Source organism: Candoia aspera, chromosome 11 (assembly GCF_035149785.1).
Source record: "Candoia aspera isolate rCanAsp1 chromosome 11, rCanAsp1.hap2, whole genome shotgun sequence".
NCBI classification, from domain to species: domain Eukaryota; kingdom Metazoa; phylum Chordata; class Lepidosauria; order Squamata; family Boidae; genus Candoia; species Candoia aspera.
The window spans coordinates 2,366,190-2,384,101 of NC_086163.1; the positions used below are offsets into that span (position 1 = coordinate 2,366,190).

Sequence of the window (17,912 nt, forward strand, 5' to 3'; positions counted from 1 at the left end):
CCAACATGGCGCCTTTACGAGCTGCCGGCAGAGACGGAGCGGGGAGGGCCGAGGACGGACGGACGGACGGACGGACGGACCGCCCGCCCGAGGGAGAGCCGCCCGGCGAGCAGCGCCCGCGGCCCCAGCCGGCCGCCGCCTCCTCGCCCAGCGCCAGACTTGGGCCCGGCCCGCCTGCGGCCGCCGCCTCCCATTGTCATCCCTCCCGGCCTCGAGCGCGGGCCTCGCCGGCCGGCCGGCCGCCCCGCCCCGCCCCCGCCCGTACCATGCAAGGCTGCAGAGCCGGGCGCCGCCGCCTGCCCGCCCGCGCCTTCCCCCTCGCCTCGCCGGGGCTGCAGGCTAGGGGGCCGGGGTGAGCCGGGTCCCCCCGGGCGGCGGCGGCGGCGGCGGCGAGGCTGAGGCCGAGCCGGCCATTGCGCTCCTCCCGCGGCGGCTGCGGCGGCTTTTGCCCCTCCCGAAAGACCGGCTCAGGGGGAAGCGGCGGCGGCGCGCGCGCCTCCCAAGCCCCGCGCGCCCGCGACGAGAGGCAGGCTGTGCCGGCGCGGCCGAAGGAGCGGCGCTGGCGCCCCCGCCGCCCAGGCAGGCCCCCGCGAGCCCGAGCGCGCTTCCCCGGCGGCCCGCCCGAGCCCGCCGGCACAGCCGAGCCCGGCTGCGCGCACGCGGAGACGCCGGAGGAGCCGCGGCGGCTGGGCTGCTCGCCTTACCTGGTGCGCCGCAGAAGGGGCGAGCCGGCGATGCGCACCCCGCCTCCCCCACCCTGGCCGCGGGCTCTCCGCGGCGCTGCTCCGCTCGGCCCGCGGCCCGGAGATGCCGGGAGCCGGGTGCTCGCCTGCCTTTTGTCCCCCGCCGCTGCCAGCGCTCCCTCCCCGGCTTCCCGCTCCGCGCCGCCTTTCTGTTTGTTTTGTCTGCTCGGTCTGCGCAGGGGAGGGGGAGGCTCGGCAGCCGAGGCGGCCGCCTCCTCGCTCCGAAGTGCCGCGGGGAGGGCGAGCGCGGGCGGGGAAGCCGCGGCGGCGGCGGCGGCCAAGTCTTGCTCCGGGCTGGGCCAGCCCCTCCCGGGCGTGCAGCGCTCGGCCCCCGCGCCCTCGCCCGGGAAATCGCAGCTTCGCCTCCCCTCTAGGTTTTCCTCTGCGGACCGCGCGCTCAGGCTTGCCGGGCTGGGACCGCTTGAAAAATAACTCTTCCCGGTGGGCTTACGCTTATTTCTGAAGAGCCGGCGCCGACTCGCTCCCTTCCCCTTCCCGCGGCACTTACTTTCCTTCCCGCAGGACCAGCGCGCTCCCCGCTAACGGTCCCGGCGCCTCCCGCTCCTCGGCTGCGGGGATCGCGGGCTAAGGAGCGTCAGGCCGCGGCGGCCACGTCCCTCCAGCGACGGGGGGGCGGCGGCGGGAAAGCGGCGGCCAGGCTGAGTTGAGCCATCGCCGTGCGGTCCGCTGCGCCAGCTCCCCGCGCAGCTGCAGCCCGGCATCAGTGTCCGGCCTCGGGCAAGGAGCGCGGGCTCGGGCCTTCTCCCCGCGACGTGCGGAGGGCAGCGCCGGAGGTGCACTTGTTGACAGACCGGAGCAAGTTTCGCGCGGCGCTTCTGCAGACGCGCTTCGGCGCGCGCTCAGCCGGCTCCCCTTTGCGCCCCGCTTCCCGGAGTGCCTTCGCTCCCGCCCCCACCCGCTTTTCACCCCGACCGGCGCTGGAAACGCCGACTGCGCCGCGGGCCCTGGCTAGGCTCCGCTGACGTGCGCGGCCGGGCACCGCGCGATTGGACAGAAGCGCCCGGCCGCCGCCGCCGCCGCCGCCGCGGGCCAGAGGCGCCGTTTCAAAGACGGGGCTCGGCGGATGGGGCCGCCGGGGGCCCGGCCCGCCTCGGCTTGCCCGGCCTCTCCCCGCGCCCCCAGCTCTGCCGCAGCTCGGGGCGGGCCCGGCCTGGTTGGCGAGCGCTGCCTCGGGGGGTCTGCCAGCCGGCTCTCCCAGGCTCAGGCTCGGGCTCGGGCGCCGGCGCCTCGTCCCGAGAGGCCGCCTGCTTGGGAATCCTCCGGGTTGTCGGCCCTCCCTTGCCGCAAGCAGCGGTTCAGGCTGCGGCGCCCCGCAGGACTTGCTCCAAAGACGGAGCCGAGCGCCAGCTTCTCCTCCGCCTGTGGCAGAGGGAGGGAAAGGGGTCGGTTCGGATCTCCCTCCCTCCCTTGCCCTGGCCCGCCCGCTGCCCCCTCGTTCCAGCGCGCGCTCGGCTCCAGCGCCGGCTTCCCGCGCTCGCTGCTTGACGGGCCCCAGTTGTTGGCCTGCCTTCTCCGGGCACTTGAACTGGAGATAAGTGGGTCAGATGGAGGAGTCCGCCCTTTCCGCTTCAAACTCTTAGCCGCGCGTTTGCATGTTAGACTCATACCGGTTTTCCCCTTGGAGAAGCTTCATGTGTAGCCTAGACTCCTTTCCACTTAAGCATGTCAAGATGCGCCCTAAAAGTAAGGTTTGCACCGTAATGAGCGAAGTGTTGCCACCGCTGTAATGTGCGCTAGTTAGGAAATGGAGAAGAACAAGCACAAGCACATTTCTCCTGGTTCTTGCAGTGAGGACCGGGAGGCAGAAGTGCTGGACATGCATAGCTAAGCACAACTCTCTCTCTCTGGCTATTTCAGTCGCAAATGCTTGCCTGCTAATCATTTATCGTTCTGGTTTATTGATACAAGACTTCTCCATGCATGCTTGTTTTAACATGGGTACTTTAAGCCTCCCAGGTTATCTATATATCCTTGATTTAAAAGCTATGTAGAAAATCATCAGCCTGAAGATAAAGGTCCTGATAAAGGGGTTTGTTCTCTAGGGAACTTAAGCATTTTTAAATTACACCTTTACTATCCTTTTAAACTACATATTTTGGGTGCATGTTTGGGTGAGCATCAAGGTAAGTTTACAGCTTTAGTGCCTACTATCGACAGAGAGGAGTAACTGCAGAAAAGTTATGTAATTCTTTGATCGCTATTGTTGCAAAAGGTCAATTCACCCACATGGTGAAGAAAAAAAAAATGGGAAGGGCCTTTCCTAACATTCATTACAAAAAAGAAAGGCCTTTACATTTGGACCTGCCACTCTTAGTTTTTCTGACATTTGCCCGATCCTGGGGAATACACTGAACACAAGACTCAAAACTGTTTGGAAAAAGTTCTGTAACAGAATAAAGCAGTAACTTTTTCCCCCCAAGGGGAGTTTATTTATTTATTTCCCAAGCACAAGCTGCAGGAGAAGAGGGAAATTTTCTCATTAAAGTTACATCCCTGCAGTTAGTTCAATTACTTGATATATGCAGAAGATGTTGTAAATTTAAAGATTTAAATAGCTTACAAAGATGCCAGAGGCTCCATCAGTTAATTTCCTTAATTTATGGATTTTTTTTTTTAGCTCAGCTTCTGAACTGGGAGGGAAAAGAAGAAGAAGACAAAGGGAAGTAGGTCAGTGGATAGCAATCTATCCAGGTCAGGAATCCCTGCATCCATCAGAACAACTTGAGATTTTAAGTCATTCTTTGCCATTCACCTGGGAGCAGACAAGGGGAGCTTCCAGACACAGTCCTGGGGAAGGTTTGGATCTGCAGAGGATTGTACTGTATTTGTAAACAGCTGTTTCTGTGTCAGTGGGACAAAACTCCTTTAGCCATGGGTGGTAAAGGAGGTGAGGTGAAAGAGGTGGTCAGTAGCAATGTGTGTTACTCAGTTTCAGAAGGTCTGCCTCTGCCTTGGCACCTCAAGAAAGAATTGCCCGAAAATTTGGAGAGTCCTGGTCATTCTGCCTCAGCAATGCTGAGCAGGACAAGAGAGCAATCCAACACCTTTCGTGCATGAGGCACTTGGCAGTTGAATAGCACAAAGCACAGATCCTTCTCTGTGTCGTGAACTACCTGCTGTGTTTATCTGTGGAAGTAGCAGGTACTGGGAAAGCCATTTGTATCGGATAACCATTAATGCTTTAGTTGTAGGCGCCATGTTCATTTATATCTTATACTCCACTGTGCTGTCTGCAAATGCACACTGGTTATCACACATTTGAGGTAGATTTTTTAAAATATAATTTTTATTAGAAGTTTTAAGAGCAATAATAAGAACTAATGCAAACTAAATTGGAACAGAAAATGAAAAAGAAAAGTAACAAAAAGCTAAAAGTGCAGTAAGAAAAAGAAGAAAGTAGAAAAAAAGATAGATATAAAGAAGTAGCTTCTGATATTCTTCGTAGCAGTTACTGTATAAGTCCAATTACATTTTAACCTGTCTCTTTAAAGTTATAGCATGAGTCTCATCTTTCTATAATCTATCCCAGCCTTTTTCAACCTTTTGACCCTGGAGGAACCCTTGAAATATTTTTCAGGTCTCAGGACCTCCTGCACATGCAAGCTCAAATATAAGCCAGCAGTTACAAAATTATTGTATTTTCATGGGTAAGCCTGTATAGATGCATTAACAGTGTTCTTAAAATAAAGGATGAAACTTACCTCTTTAATGCAAAGTTGCCCAAATTTGAAATAATTTTTTAAAATAAATTGTGATCTCCCAGGGAACTCCTAGTGATCTTTTGCAGAACCTTGTGGTTCCACAGGACCCTGGTTGAGAAACCCTGATGTAACCATAAATCACAAGTTCATTTTTACACAAAAAGTTCATAGGGGGTTTCCAGTTACCAATAAATGTAGATATTGTCCTTTCTCTAATCAGAGAAGTCAGTTTGTCCATCTCGGCAAGTTCTGTCAATTTCACCAACCATTCCTCCATGGTGGGTAATGCCAAATCTTTCCATCTTTGTGCACATAGTAATTTTGCCACGGTAACCAACATTTGAGGTAGGTTTTAAAACAAGAAATCTATTGAGAAACAGAGACAAGGAGCTCCCCCCTTCTCCCCCTTGTTCTTTTGGCTCTTTGGACCTTCTCAAATCAATTTACTAGGCCAATGTGATCAGAGAACTGGGGTTAATCAATTTCCTAATCCCGTCTTATCAATTTCACAATGTTGGGCAGTGTCCCTCAAGTAAAAGTGACTAGAAGGGATTACGAAATTGACCCTGGCTATCTGAGCCCATCTTCTGGATGACCAATGGGAAGCTCATCAACCTGCATGAAACCCTTCAACTTTTCTGCTTTCCTTCCCCAGCCCCTGGGGAAGTCTCTGTGATTCAGAAGGAAGTAAACAGCCATCAGTATTGGTAGCCCTGAGGGCAGGATCCTGCATGAACCCCACCAGGGCCCTTTTTAAACCAGCCATATTAGTTACTCTGCTGGTAGTGAATTCCCTCTCTGCATTGTGTAAAAATGCATTTCTGTCTGTGGTCCTGATCTCCATGCATTTAGTTTAAGTAGATGACTTTGAGTTTCTAATGCTTCTCTCTCATTCTGTCACTTTATCCCATGCATGTTTTTATATGTCTGTCATGTCTCCCATTAACTCTCCTTTGTTCCAAGTTAAAGAACCCAATTACTGCCATCTTTTCTTATAACAAAGCAGTTGCAGCACCCAAAACTCTTTGGTTTGCCCTCTTTTCTGGAGCTCTGTAAAATCCTTTCTAAAGTGCAAGACTTGGATTGTACGATCTCACCAGAGATTGGTGTAAGGACATTATTGGTGGTTCTACTGTCAGCCACACAGCTAGAATACAATCACACTGAACACGCTTTGTTGGTAATGTAATGACACCAGTTGGCTTGGCTCCCAAAAGTTTACATCTGTGCGCTCAGCCGTCCATACAAGATCCCCACCAGTTTCTGTCACTATATAGATGAAGCTATACTCTGTGGGTGTGTGCGTGCGCACATACCTAACTTTACCCTTTCCAATCTCTGCATTGGTCTCAGTGTCCCTCCCTGAATGGCACTGACTGGGGAAGATGTCTGCCTGTGTTCCAAAGGCAGCATAAACTAGATGGATTCTGGATTGGGACACAGGATGAAGGCCACCTTTGATGAATGCAGATTAGCCATATAAACAGTCCAGATGAAAGACAGAGGGGTTGTGGAAAGATGCATCCCTTCAGAGTAATGTTCCCACCTTTCTCAGGATGGTAGAAATAAGTGCATAAAGTTGCAGCAGTAAAAAAACGTTGCAGACTGTTGTCCTCCAAACTAAACATCATACATGAGCACAAAACAGCAGGGGCACATCTACAGTCATACCCTCCTGCCTTTATTAGGGCCAAGGCACCTAATATCCATCAGGAATCTGGGGCTTTAGTTTCCATCAGCTCAAAGCTAAATGGCTAGTTGTTGTGGGAGCTGTGGTCCAAATAATCTGGAGGACATAATCCCTTCCAGTAATCCTATTTCTCTCAACAAGACAGTAAGAATGAAAGACACCATTTTAACCTTCTGCTTAATCAGACTTTGAACTGAGTAGACTAAAATAGGTTTTAAAAAAATAATAATAGCTCAATTTAAATGTTTACCACATAGAAAAGGTGTCTGTTATGTTTATCTGAATCAGCTGGGTGCATACTGAAAGTGGCAAAAATGTTCAGGCATAATACATATTTTCTGTTTTACAGACCTCTATTATGCTGTGATTCTTTCTTCTTTCTGTTGTTTTCAGATCCTGCATGTCAGCATGATGAATATATCCATATGAATTAATGCTTAAAAGACATAATGCCATCTAAACAGTATCATGGAGAAGCATTGCAGTATGATTAAGTATTGGTGTTTTCAATCTAACATTTCTTTTCCCACTAGAGGAAGTTTCCAAGATTTTCAAGGTACATGTCAAGGACAGGTTTATAAATGGGTTTTTATTTATTCACAACTCGAAGACTAATTGCTTCTCTTTGCCTCAAGGCCAAGAGATGGATTTTAATATGACACTTCAAAAGTATTCATAGAGCCACTGAGATACTAAAGTGTCATTGTTTTAAGAAAGAAATCTCAGGACGGTACTTGTGACCCTGAAAATAACATCTTTCACCACTGCTATAGGATTTTTCCCTGAGTTTCAGTTAAAAGCTCAACTATTTAAAACTGTACAAGGGAAAGTATCATTCAGTATTGTGTTGAAACCAAGAAGAAGACAAAAGAATTAAGAGAGTTACTCATCTTCAGCATGCAACTCTTATGTCCTTAAAAACTTCGAAATTCATGAAATAAAATATTGTGCAAATAAAATATTACTGATGAGGATATTAGGGCAGAACAAAATTCATGTAAGAGGTGCCTTATTTTTATGTTTATCCATTAACTACGTGTCTCTTATTTCATTGAGTAACACATTATTTAATTCATGATTATCTAAAATATTGAATTTTAAAGGTATAAAGCTGTATATATTAGGTTAGATTAGTTTGAAGACAACATTTTAGTTGCCAGTGGCTCTTTTGTTGCAGAATTTGTTCTCATGGTGCAGATAACATTTCAATTAGGATCGAGTATAAAGAACAAGATGCACGAAGAACTTGTTAAGCCAAAATTGTACAAATTGGGGAACACGTTAGGATTGCTCTCAATGGCTCGTGGTCAAAGGTCCTGAGTACATAAAGACATACCTTGAAAGTAGTCCCTTACAATCCGATAATTTCAGAAATCAGAATAGGGTCAGCTTGGAAATTCACGCTGTGGCAGATTTAGATAATTCTAGACTGTAAGCTTAAGGATCTTATGAGCTTCCTCTCTTTAGATGGCACTTACAGATTTCATTTACTTCAAAATGTATCCTTAGCTGTTACCTGGGCTTCAGGGCGGCAGCTGGTGAGGTGGTGATGCAAAGAAGGGGCTAGGATTGTCTGTTGGTTTTGGTTTTTTGCAAGTTCCTTGGAAGCGTTTGGAAGTTTGCTTTGCATTTTTAATAATGAAATGCCAGATCGGATCATGTTTATTACAGCCCTAAGGCCAGACACAATAAAACGATACAATAATAACAATCTTATATTAATATATTATATTATATTATATTATATTATATTATATTATATTATATTATATTAATGTATTATATTTTATACATATATAAAACAAAAGAAGCTCCAGCTTCTTATCTATCATCTATCACAATTTTGAAATTTCGTAAAGCTTTCACTTTAGCCAGGCTGGACGCACTGCCCTCAGCAGTCCTTCTTGGACGTTTCAAGGGTGCTCCTGTGCACCTTCGACTATGTCCACGTGGTGACGTCTCAGTAGAAACCGTAAGCCATACGTTGTCACATTGTTCCCTATATAAGGATTCTAGACAGATCCTTATATATCCATTATTGAAGAAATTTCCAGGCAAGGAGAGTGACTTCTATCTAATGTTACTTCTTTCAGACAAGGACCCCAAAAATATCCTCCCAGGTTGCCCAGCTTTGTGCTACCATCTGCACAATACGCCACATCATCACTTAGATTTTTAATTTCTTAACATAGTATTTTATTTCAATTCATTTTAGTATTTTCATTCTTCATTAATTTTGGATTGTAGTATTAGTTGCTTTATATATATATATATATATATATATATATATATATATATATATTAATGCAAGATTGTTATTATTGTATAGTTTTATTGTGTCTGGCCATAGGGCTGTAATAAACATGATCTGAATAATGAAATGCCTGTTTTGGGGCTCACACCACAGTTGCCCACCTCAGAGTGTCAGGAACCTATTGTCAGTTTACACTCTTTGTTTTTCAAATATGAAAATCAGATTGTATGTAGTATTCCAGGTTATTTAAATCCTGAATTTAGATTTCATTGCATTCTAACATTTCACTCAAAATCTGTTCCTTAAACCAAGTTCTGAAAATTATAACAAAAATGTGGTTGACAGCAAATTTGTCTCACAATTCAGAAAACATTAAGAATACTTAAAGACTCTGTGGAATCTCTAGGATATCCAAAGGATACCTAATGTTAACTATTTGACTGTTTATTTTATTTATTTATTTATTTATTATTCAAATTTAATGACTGCCCATCTCCCCCAAAAGAGGGGAGATACACATAAGCTGTGTATTGCTTGAAAGTAAATTCCTTCCTAAAGTTACTTGGAAGTAAGTTCCTTTGAACTGAATAAACTTTGATTCTGAGTAAGCAAAATAAGCAATAATAAATATTAACGAGGAATAACAACAAAATATTCCAATTTAAAACCATATAAAAGTGGTTGAAAGTGGGGAGTTGTCACCTCCCATGTGAAAAATACTGTGTACTGAGTTCCAAGTTCAGAATCCCTGATGATATGGCCCACTGTCAGTCAAAGCATCTCATGTCATGGATACATACTGGGCAACCGCCCACCTTGGGCAATCTTGGTGCCCACTAGGAGATGAAATGTGAAAAGATGCATTCCTTCAGATGAATGTTCCCACGATTCTCAGGATGGTAGAAATAAGAAGTGCAAAAATTGCAACAATAAAAAGAACATCCAACCATGGATGCCCCCAAGTGATCATGAAGTCAGCCACAAGGAAGAAGGTTTCCTCCCTACAGAAGACCATGATGGCAGCTTTCTCTGTCAGAGGCTGGTGGACATAGGAGAGTCAACCATCCTTGACCTGGTATCAACCACTAGGAAAGATACAGCTGAAGAAGGAAAAGTGGCAGGAACACTGTAAAGTGAACATGTAATACTGAAGTTCTTGTCCTTCAGGAAATCTACAGCTTGGCGTGGTCATACGTGTGTCTTGGACTTCAAGAAAGTGGATTTCAATAAACTCAGAGTAATGTTTGTGACAGGAAAAGGTAATAGGACAAAGATCTCAAGATGGGCAGGGCTCTTCAGAAATAGCATATTAAAAGCACATTTACAAACAATTCTAGTGAGGGGGGAAAATGGAAGACAGCAAAAGAAATCTGCAGGCCCATCTGGTGACAACTGTGCCATATGGAAGGCTGGGACTCGGAATGGAAGAGGAATAAATGGTGAACAGCATGGAATGACAAATGAAACAAAGAGAGATGTTGAGTGCCTGTGAAGTTAAGAAAAGGGGGAAAGATCTGAATGAAGGTGCTCCTAACCTGAGGAATAAATGGTGATAATGGATGAATCAGAGATGAGTTGATGGGGGGATTATGCAATATCTGGCTATTTACTGTATGTATGTATGTATGTATGTATGTATGTATTCATTCAATTTATATAGCCACCCATCTCAGACCAGTGACTCTGGGTGGCTAACAGTAAAAAACAGTCAAACAATTAAAACAGTACAAATATAAATACAGCTAAGAGATATTAAAATCCGTCAGGGTCAGCACAACTATGAAAAGGGGCCCTTTGCACACTCAGGGCCCCAGGCACACAGCCAGTCTTCAAGGCCTTCTGAAAGGCCAGCAGGGTCAAGGCCATCCTAATCTCAGGAGGGAGGATGTTCCAGAGGGCAGGTGCCACGGCAGAAAAAGCACATCTCCTGGTCCCTGCCAGCCAACATTCCCAACAATTTTAGGGGGAAATTCTTCTTTTGGCTGACATGAAGGGATATGTGGCAATGAAAGAAAGAAAGAAAGAAAGAAAGAAAGAGAAAGAAAGAAAGAAAGGCCATTGTGAAACCTCAGACTGATTGAGAATGGGACCTGTTCAGTTCATGATTCATTAATGGTTTAGGAGGAAACATTGAGACAATTAATGAGGGATACATGGATCATGAAGGTTGTGTGAGAGAGAACATGTTTTGATACTGTCAAGAGTGAACCTTAGGGAAAAAAACAGACCTGGAAGAAAAGGAAAATTTTGAAGAAAAGGAGAACAAAAACTGAGCACAGAGGAAGAGAAAGTAAGAATCCCAGATGAAACATATTGGAAGATAGCTTAATTTCCCAACTGAATGGGAACTGGATGTAAGGAAAGAGGATATGGAAGCTGCTGGGAAGACAGGGAAAAAGTGCCACAGAAGTGTGCAGAGTTACACTGATGGGAAGTGTGAAAAAGAATGCTTGCTTGGTGGTACATTAAAGTAAAATAAGCTGTGGATAAAGAAAAAATGAAGAAAGAATGCTGCAAAAATGATCAGGGAAAGATATTGCGTGCTTTCTCTATATATACTGTACACACACACACACACACAAATACAGACAAGGAAAGCCAGGATTTGAGACAAATGGAAAGTGAGTTGCAGCCAGCAGGACTCTGTCCAGTGACAGTCTGGTCAATCAAGGTGATACATACAAACATACATACGTACATACATACAGAAAAAGATAAGTTGCGAGAAATGTAGTCAAGGAGATCAAGGAATGTTTAAAAGAAAAAAAATGATTTTGATGGGAAAAAAAACCTGGGAAGTGTGTGAAGAGGGCTAAATAAGGAGCCTCTAGCAAAGTGAATGGAATTAAAAATAAAAGCAATGAGATAATTTGAGATAAACCCAGTGAGAGGAAGTAGGAAGTAGCACTTTAGAGACTAATATGGGATTATATATACATGGAAAAGTGGAATTGAAACAAATACTATAGATGCTCACGTTCAAGAAAAAGGGAAGAAAAGGATATGCTGTGAGAAAACTATAAGGCTGTAAGTGGAAATGGTGCTATGTGGAAGCAGTTGGCTTGCTTGTTCACTCGTCTAATGTATGCATCAAGGTTGCATCTGTGCTTGATGACTGAAAGAACGCTGTGCTGTAACGGTTCTCCTGCAGGAAGAGAAAGGCAGCAAGAGTGAATGCAAAAATTGTAGGGGGTTCATTTGTTAAGTGGCCCTGGGAAGACATTTGGCAAAATTCTGAGGTGAAAATGAGCAATATTTGAGTAGTACAGGTTGTGACAGAGGGACGTGGTGGCGCTGCGGGTTAAACCGCTGAGCTGCTGAGCTTGCCAATCGGAAGGTTGGCGGTTTGAATCCGCGTGACGGGGTGAGCTCCCGTTGCTAGTCCCAGCTCCTGCCAACCTAGCAGTTCGAAAACATGCCAATGTGAGTAGATGAATAGGTACCGCTTCGGCAGGCAGGTAACGGCGTTCCGTTTAGTCATGCCGGCCACATGACCACGGAAGTGTCCACGGACAAACGCCGGCTCTTCGGCTTTGAAACGGAGATGAGCACCGCCCCCTAGAGTCGGACACGACTGGACTTAATGTCAAGGGAAACCTTTACCTTTACCTACAGGTTGTGAGAGCCAGTTTGGTGTAGTGGTTAAAGGCCCCAGGCTCGAAGCTGGGAGACCATGAGTTCTAGTCCTGCCTGAGGCACAAAGCCACCTGGGTGACCCTGGGCCAGTCCCTCTCTCTCAGCCTCTCCTTCTCCCAGAAGGAGACAATGGCAACCCGCTTCTCAAATCTTGCCAAGAAAGCTGCAGGGGCTTGTCCAGACAGTTGCCAGGCATCCACGTTGACTTGAAGCAGGTGTTTCACACAAAGGTGAAAGGAAATATGCACAAGAATAAATGATGCACTTAGTGATTGGTTCAAAACTGAGAGGGAGTAAGGCAATGGTGTGTGATGTTCTCTCGGTTTTTAAAATTTATTTATGGATATTTGTGATGAAGTTAGAGATACGTTGATTTGGGACATAAATGTGTATGTATGTATGTATGTATGTGTATGCAGAATGCCATGTTCACTGAAAACTCTAAATGTTTTTACAATATATAAGGAAGATTGTATGATGCAATGAGGAGCATGGATTTAAAATTAATATATTGAAGACAAGGTAGTTGTGCTTGACAGGGAAAATGGAATAATTGCAGTTTATCTATAAATGGTGAAAAACTTGAGCAGGTAGGTGAATTTGTGTATGTTGGTAGAGCATTTACTAAATATGGAAAAATGGATAAAGAAAATTTATAAATGTATAAATGCTGGTAGAAAGGTATTGTGTAATATGTGGTTGGTTGTGAAGGATGTGATAGAAATTTGAAAAATAAATAATAAAATAAGAACAAATGTTTGTTGGAATAAGCAAAATGGGTTGTCTAAGATTCCATCCCCTTTATTATATGGAAATGAGAGCTGAATACAGTAGGATTGGGGTGATCAAGAAGTGCAGATGGTAAAAAAAAGGAGGATTGAGTCAAGCATGAATGTTTGATGAATGAAGGTGGATTGAATACAGAAGTGAATGACCATTAGGAAAAAACATACTGAGGCTGTCTGGTCCCATAATGAATGAGAACTGGATTACAAATGTATGGAAAGAGTGAAGGGACTTTAGAAAGTGGAAGACCAAGGAAGATTTGACTGGATGTAGTTTATGAGATCCTCAGAAAGAAAGAGCTAAGAAGTCTAAGGAATATACAACATACAAAGTGATGTGCGAATGTAGTGGAAACTAGGACAGTTTTTCTAGATATGTGAGTCTTGAGTCCTCCAAATCTCCACATCTGGGGAGACCCAGGTTGAAAAAGGCTAGTGTCATACTCCCCGATCACAATGTCCTCAGAACATCCTGATCTGACTCACATCCATTTCTTATTGAACCCGTGTCAACAGACAGAGAGGCACCAGAAGGGAGGGGGTGTTGCTTTGGAGTGTGAATTTGGTTGTTTAGACTAGGTGTTTATTGCCAAGGCCATCGAGCTGAGCACCATCCGGACCATCTGGTGGCAAAGGCGGAATACATGCTTTGATGGGTAGAAGGTGTGGGGGAGTAGAGAATGCGAATTTTAAATTGTAGACCGTGCGGGAAAGGAGCCATTCGCAACTTTGCATTGCTTTGTACCAGACGCTTCGTTTCATTAAACAGTTACTAGGATCCAAGTCTCAGAACTGTCTTTGAGTGAATGCTCAAGCGTGTGTGGATTGTTACAGCTAGATTCCACTTTTCCAGTCGCCATTGTTGCAGCAGCTCCTGTGCTACTGTTCCTCTAATCTGCAGGCATTGCACTGAATGGGAAGTTTGCTTGAACACCATTTTAATCAAATTAGAGTTGTGATAATTAATATCAGCTCTGTTTATATACAGAGATAGATATACAGATACACATTCAAAGACAAAAGACGCATATAGTCACAATCGAAGAGTGGCAAATATGGAGGGTGTGATCTAGTCTTCTATTTGCTAGAGACACTGAGGTTCTCAAGGGATTCTCACAAACCTACAAAGTTTCCTTGCAGCACCAGTGCCTCTTTGGGATGCTGACATACGATGTGTGAAATCCTATATAGCCAGGTGCTAGTTCCCAGCTGAAGGAGGTTGTATGTTTTGCTTCCTGTTGCAATAGTTTCAGAAGGAATTTTTTTTTTAAAACCCTGTAAATCTTATTAGACATTTCCAGAATTTTAGGATTCTTTTTATAATATTTTATATTTTGACTGAAAAATATCACCTCTCAGGCATTGGTGAAGTGATTCAATCTGTCTGCAAGTTTATCACAGCCAAACCCCTCCAATGTAAAATTAAGCAACATATAAATGTTGCAAGCATAATTACACAGAGCACTATAACCATAAAATATTCAACAATAATAACTCATAATGACATATCAGAAATAATAATCCATACCTTCCAAATTAATCCACAAGTTCCATCCTTAGTGTAATAACCCCACTGAAAATCTGGGCATATTTCACTGAAATTTCTATCAGACATCAACATTTTTGCATATTCAAAATTAGATCTGCCTCTTTTGTTTTGTTTTGTTTTGTTTTTAGTATAGGTCAGAGTGCAGTGATTCCTTCTTTTTAACTTTCCCTAACCTGGTTTCTCCCAGCTCTTTGGGAAGTCAATTCCCATAATTCCCAACCCTTATAGCTAACTGGAGGGCACCAGGTTGGGGAAGGCAACCAGCACGGTTCCTGGCTGGGCCTATGAACAACTACTGGAGGAACAACTTTAATTTTTTCTCAGTTCAATTGTTTTATTCTCAAGTTCAAATTTATGAAGAATTTAAACTCTCACCAAGGGAGAAATCAAACTGTTACCTTAAGCCAAAATCTACACCATGTTCTGAATAGTACAGCGTATGAAATGAATTCATTTCTCAATTAAAAGTCCAAGTCTTTTGCAGAACAAAGCAAGTGCCTTTGAGTCGGTCATGATTCCGGTGCCTCCATGGACAAGTGTGAACCTTTTCGCCTTCTTCCTGGACAGACTGGCCCAAGGTTGCCCCACCGGCTCCTGTGCTGAATCCCAGAAGAGAACTCAGCTGTGTGATGCTCTTTTTTCGGCCCCTCAACCAATAGGCCAGACTGGCTCTTGTAGAGAAAAGAAAGTAGCAGCAAAAATATCAAAGAGCGAAGGGTAAAAGACAGATGTGATTATAACTCACTGAAGTTCTCAAGAAAAGCAATAAACAGTTTTTAAATGAAATGCTTCATCTGCTTTTTTCAAGAGCAGATTCAGAAGATAAACTTTTGAACATCCAGTAATTGCTCAGGGAAGAATTGATTGGAGAGTGCCACCACTGAGAAGTCCTGGTCCCCATCACTTGTTATTTGTTTGTTTATTTGTCCCCAGTTGACCACCTTCTTAACCTCTGCAGAAGCCTTTACTCATAAATGAGCTGTGACTACAATTCCCAGCATTCTGAGCTGGCATGGCCAAATTGAAGGAAACTCCAATAAATCTGGGAGGTACCAGCTTTGGAAAAGCTGAACTGTCCACTTACTTTGACATAGGACATAACCCTCAGACTGCCTTGTCCAGGATTCAGCAATGGGACCTTGTTTGATTTGGTTTTCATACCAGAAATAAAGAGTATTTGTTACATTAGAATGGGAAACAATTTTCCAAGTATTGCCTTTGTGGATTACATAGCTGAATTTCATAGCTGAAAATAGTTCACTTCTTCTGTAAATGCATTTTGTCCCTGTATGTCTTGTCCTATTATACTAAAATACCAAGTTTCTGTGGTTCTTCTTTATAGTTTGTTTCATTCCTGTGGTGTGCAGACATGCAAAAGACAGCTTTTATTTTATCATTGAATAGATGTTTATAATATCTATTTAAATTGTCAACACATAATGCTCCTAGAGATGTTTTTAACTGGAAACACGATGGGCCTTTAGCATATGCTTTTGTGCAGTCAGTTTTTTTCCTCTCTTCTCCTTCTCTTTTCTTTCCAGTTCCTTGCATGTCAAACCATGTACACTTTTCATAGACAGCGTAGAATAGATCAAAGACTTCTTCATTTTCCTAAGTCTAAATATGCATGAAGCATTCTAATCTTTCCCCATATACCTGCCTTTGCTCAACATTCGAGAGAAAAGCATTGAGAAAGGAAAAAAATAATAATAAAAGTCACTGTGTTTTGCAGATAATTTTTTTTGTTAGTGCCTCTCTTTCTAGCTCTTTATATTTATATTTTACTATAAGGTCATCTTTTGGGCAGTCTTGTCAATCAAAACATTTCTGTAGTAGCTTATTCAAACAAAAATATTCTCATATTCCATTTTAACTGGGTAATAGTCTGAATTATGGAACTCAGGAATAGTCTATGAACTGTACAGTTAAATTCAGTTTATAATAAAAATGATTTGGTATTCCATTGTTCCTTGTATTAGGCACTTGCTTGAAGAATGCTTATGGTAACCATTTTACAGAAATATTTCCATCCATTCTAACAACATTATACCAGTTCCTTCCTACATGGCATGGAGGCCAAATTTAAAATGAAGTGAACTGTGGCGCAGTTTAACTTCTTACAGTTTTGATTTCCTGATGGATAGGAATGGAGATTGATTTTTCTGATATAAAAGATGTTCCTTTATGTATAAAGTGGATTTAAAGTGACCAAGTATCCTGTTAGAATGTTGCTTGTTCTCCATCAGTGACCCTTAATTTTCTCTCCATCTTTGTGGAGGTGCTGAGGTGAATAGTGTGCTAGATATCCCATGCTAATGAAAGCTTGTAGTTGTCCATGAGAAAAGGCTAGGTGATGGCAGAGCAACCTTCAAGACTCTTTCCCCCAGAAGAGAAAGGCCCAATGAACTGATTTAGATGTAGAAGATTCTGTTTTTCTCCACCTTTGGATATTTACCAGTTGGACATTTCCTAACAAACTTGTAAATTTGCTGAAGAATAATTTTTTTGGAACTAGGACGTAGTCACCTGTCACTATATAACACTGTGGTGCTCCAGTTATGGAATTGCCTCTGTAAAGCTGAGGGCCTGGCACAAACTGGCATTCTGTGATCTAGTTGTCACTCTGAAGTCATTTTAATTCAATAAATGCCCTAGTCTGGTAGATGCTTTAGTTGCAACCTGATTGTATTGCTAATATTGTGATTTTTAAAAATTGAGTATTTCACACAAATACGCTCATTTGCAGTTCAAAGTTCAGAACCCCAGTATGGCATAAGAGCAATGGGGAAGGCCAGAAAATCATGGACACCTAACCTTTGGTTATCAGGCGTAACCTGCTAGTCAGTGCAGGTTTAAAACATTCAGTTTAAAACATTCTCAACTGAAGGCAGTCTAGTATCGGTCTACTTAAATTTATTCAGGAAAGGAGAGTTCACTGCATCTTGGTTATTTGCTCAACTATCAAACTACTTTTACTGTGTACATTTTCCTTAACATTTGAATGAAAACTGATTTCCTGTAACAATCAGCTAAGAGGGATACCCAATCAAAATATTAGGTTGATGTGATGAAACAAGATTAGAGAGACTGACTCAGGTTCAAGTCACACAGGAAATTCATTTGGGGACTATAACCAGTGACTTTCTACAGACTAATGTAAGTATTAGGCTTCCTGTGTGCTGCTAAATATCTGCAATAAAGCGACTTAACCCACCTTCTTGCATCTGCTCAGGGATGTAGAGAGGAGAGAGAGAATTTTATGGCCATGCCTGGCGGGAAGACTTGATAGGTTATCTTGGTAAAAATACAAACTAAGCACCTCAGGCTTAATTCTGCTGCTGTGCTATTTTTCCAGACTGTTGTCATGTTATGCAAACCCACTCTGTATTATTGGCTGAAAAAATAATGTTCGTAGAGACTCTGTTCTATAATGCACAATGCCTTCTCCCCCCCAATTTTGCATATTGTGAGTTGCTGAGCCTGTTTCCAAACTGAGCTGTAAGTAAATCAGCCAGTACCATTCTGAGGATCTC

General features: G+C 43.9%; 1 protein-coding gene across 3 annotated transcripts in view; it reads right to left on the reverse strand.

The window, feature by feature from the left end:
* KCTD15 (potassium channel tetramerization domain containing 15) overlaps window positions 1-1,415 on the reverse strand; it is a 60,749-nt gene extending 59,334 nt beyond the window's left edge. Inside the window, exon 1 of one of the 3 annotated variants that reach the window (XM_063313239.1) lies at window positions 1,252-1,415. Coding sequence is in view for 1 of the 3 variants with exons in the window: in XM_063313237.1 (XP_063169307.1) it covers window positions 266-268 (3 nt within the window). In the remaining 2 variants the exon portion in view is untranslated. Of the gene's footprint in view, window positions 1-265; window positions 382-704; window positions 858-1,251 lie in introns of those variants that run through there. The other 2 variants (XM_063313240.1, XM_063313237.1) reach the window with 2 other exon arrangements.
* Between the last annotated feature and the right edge of the window lie 16,497 nt (window positions 1,416-17,912).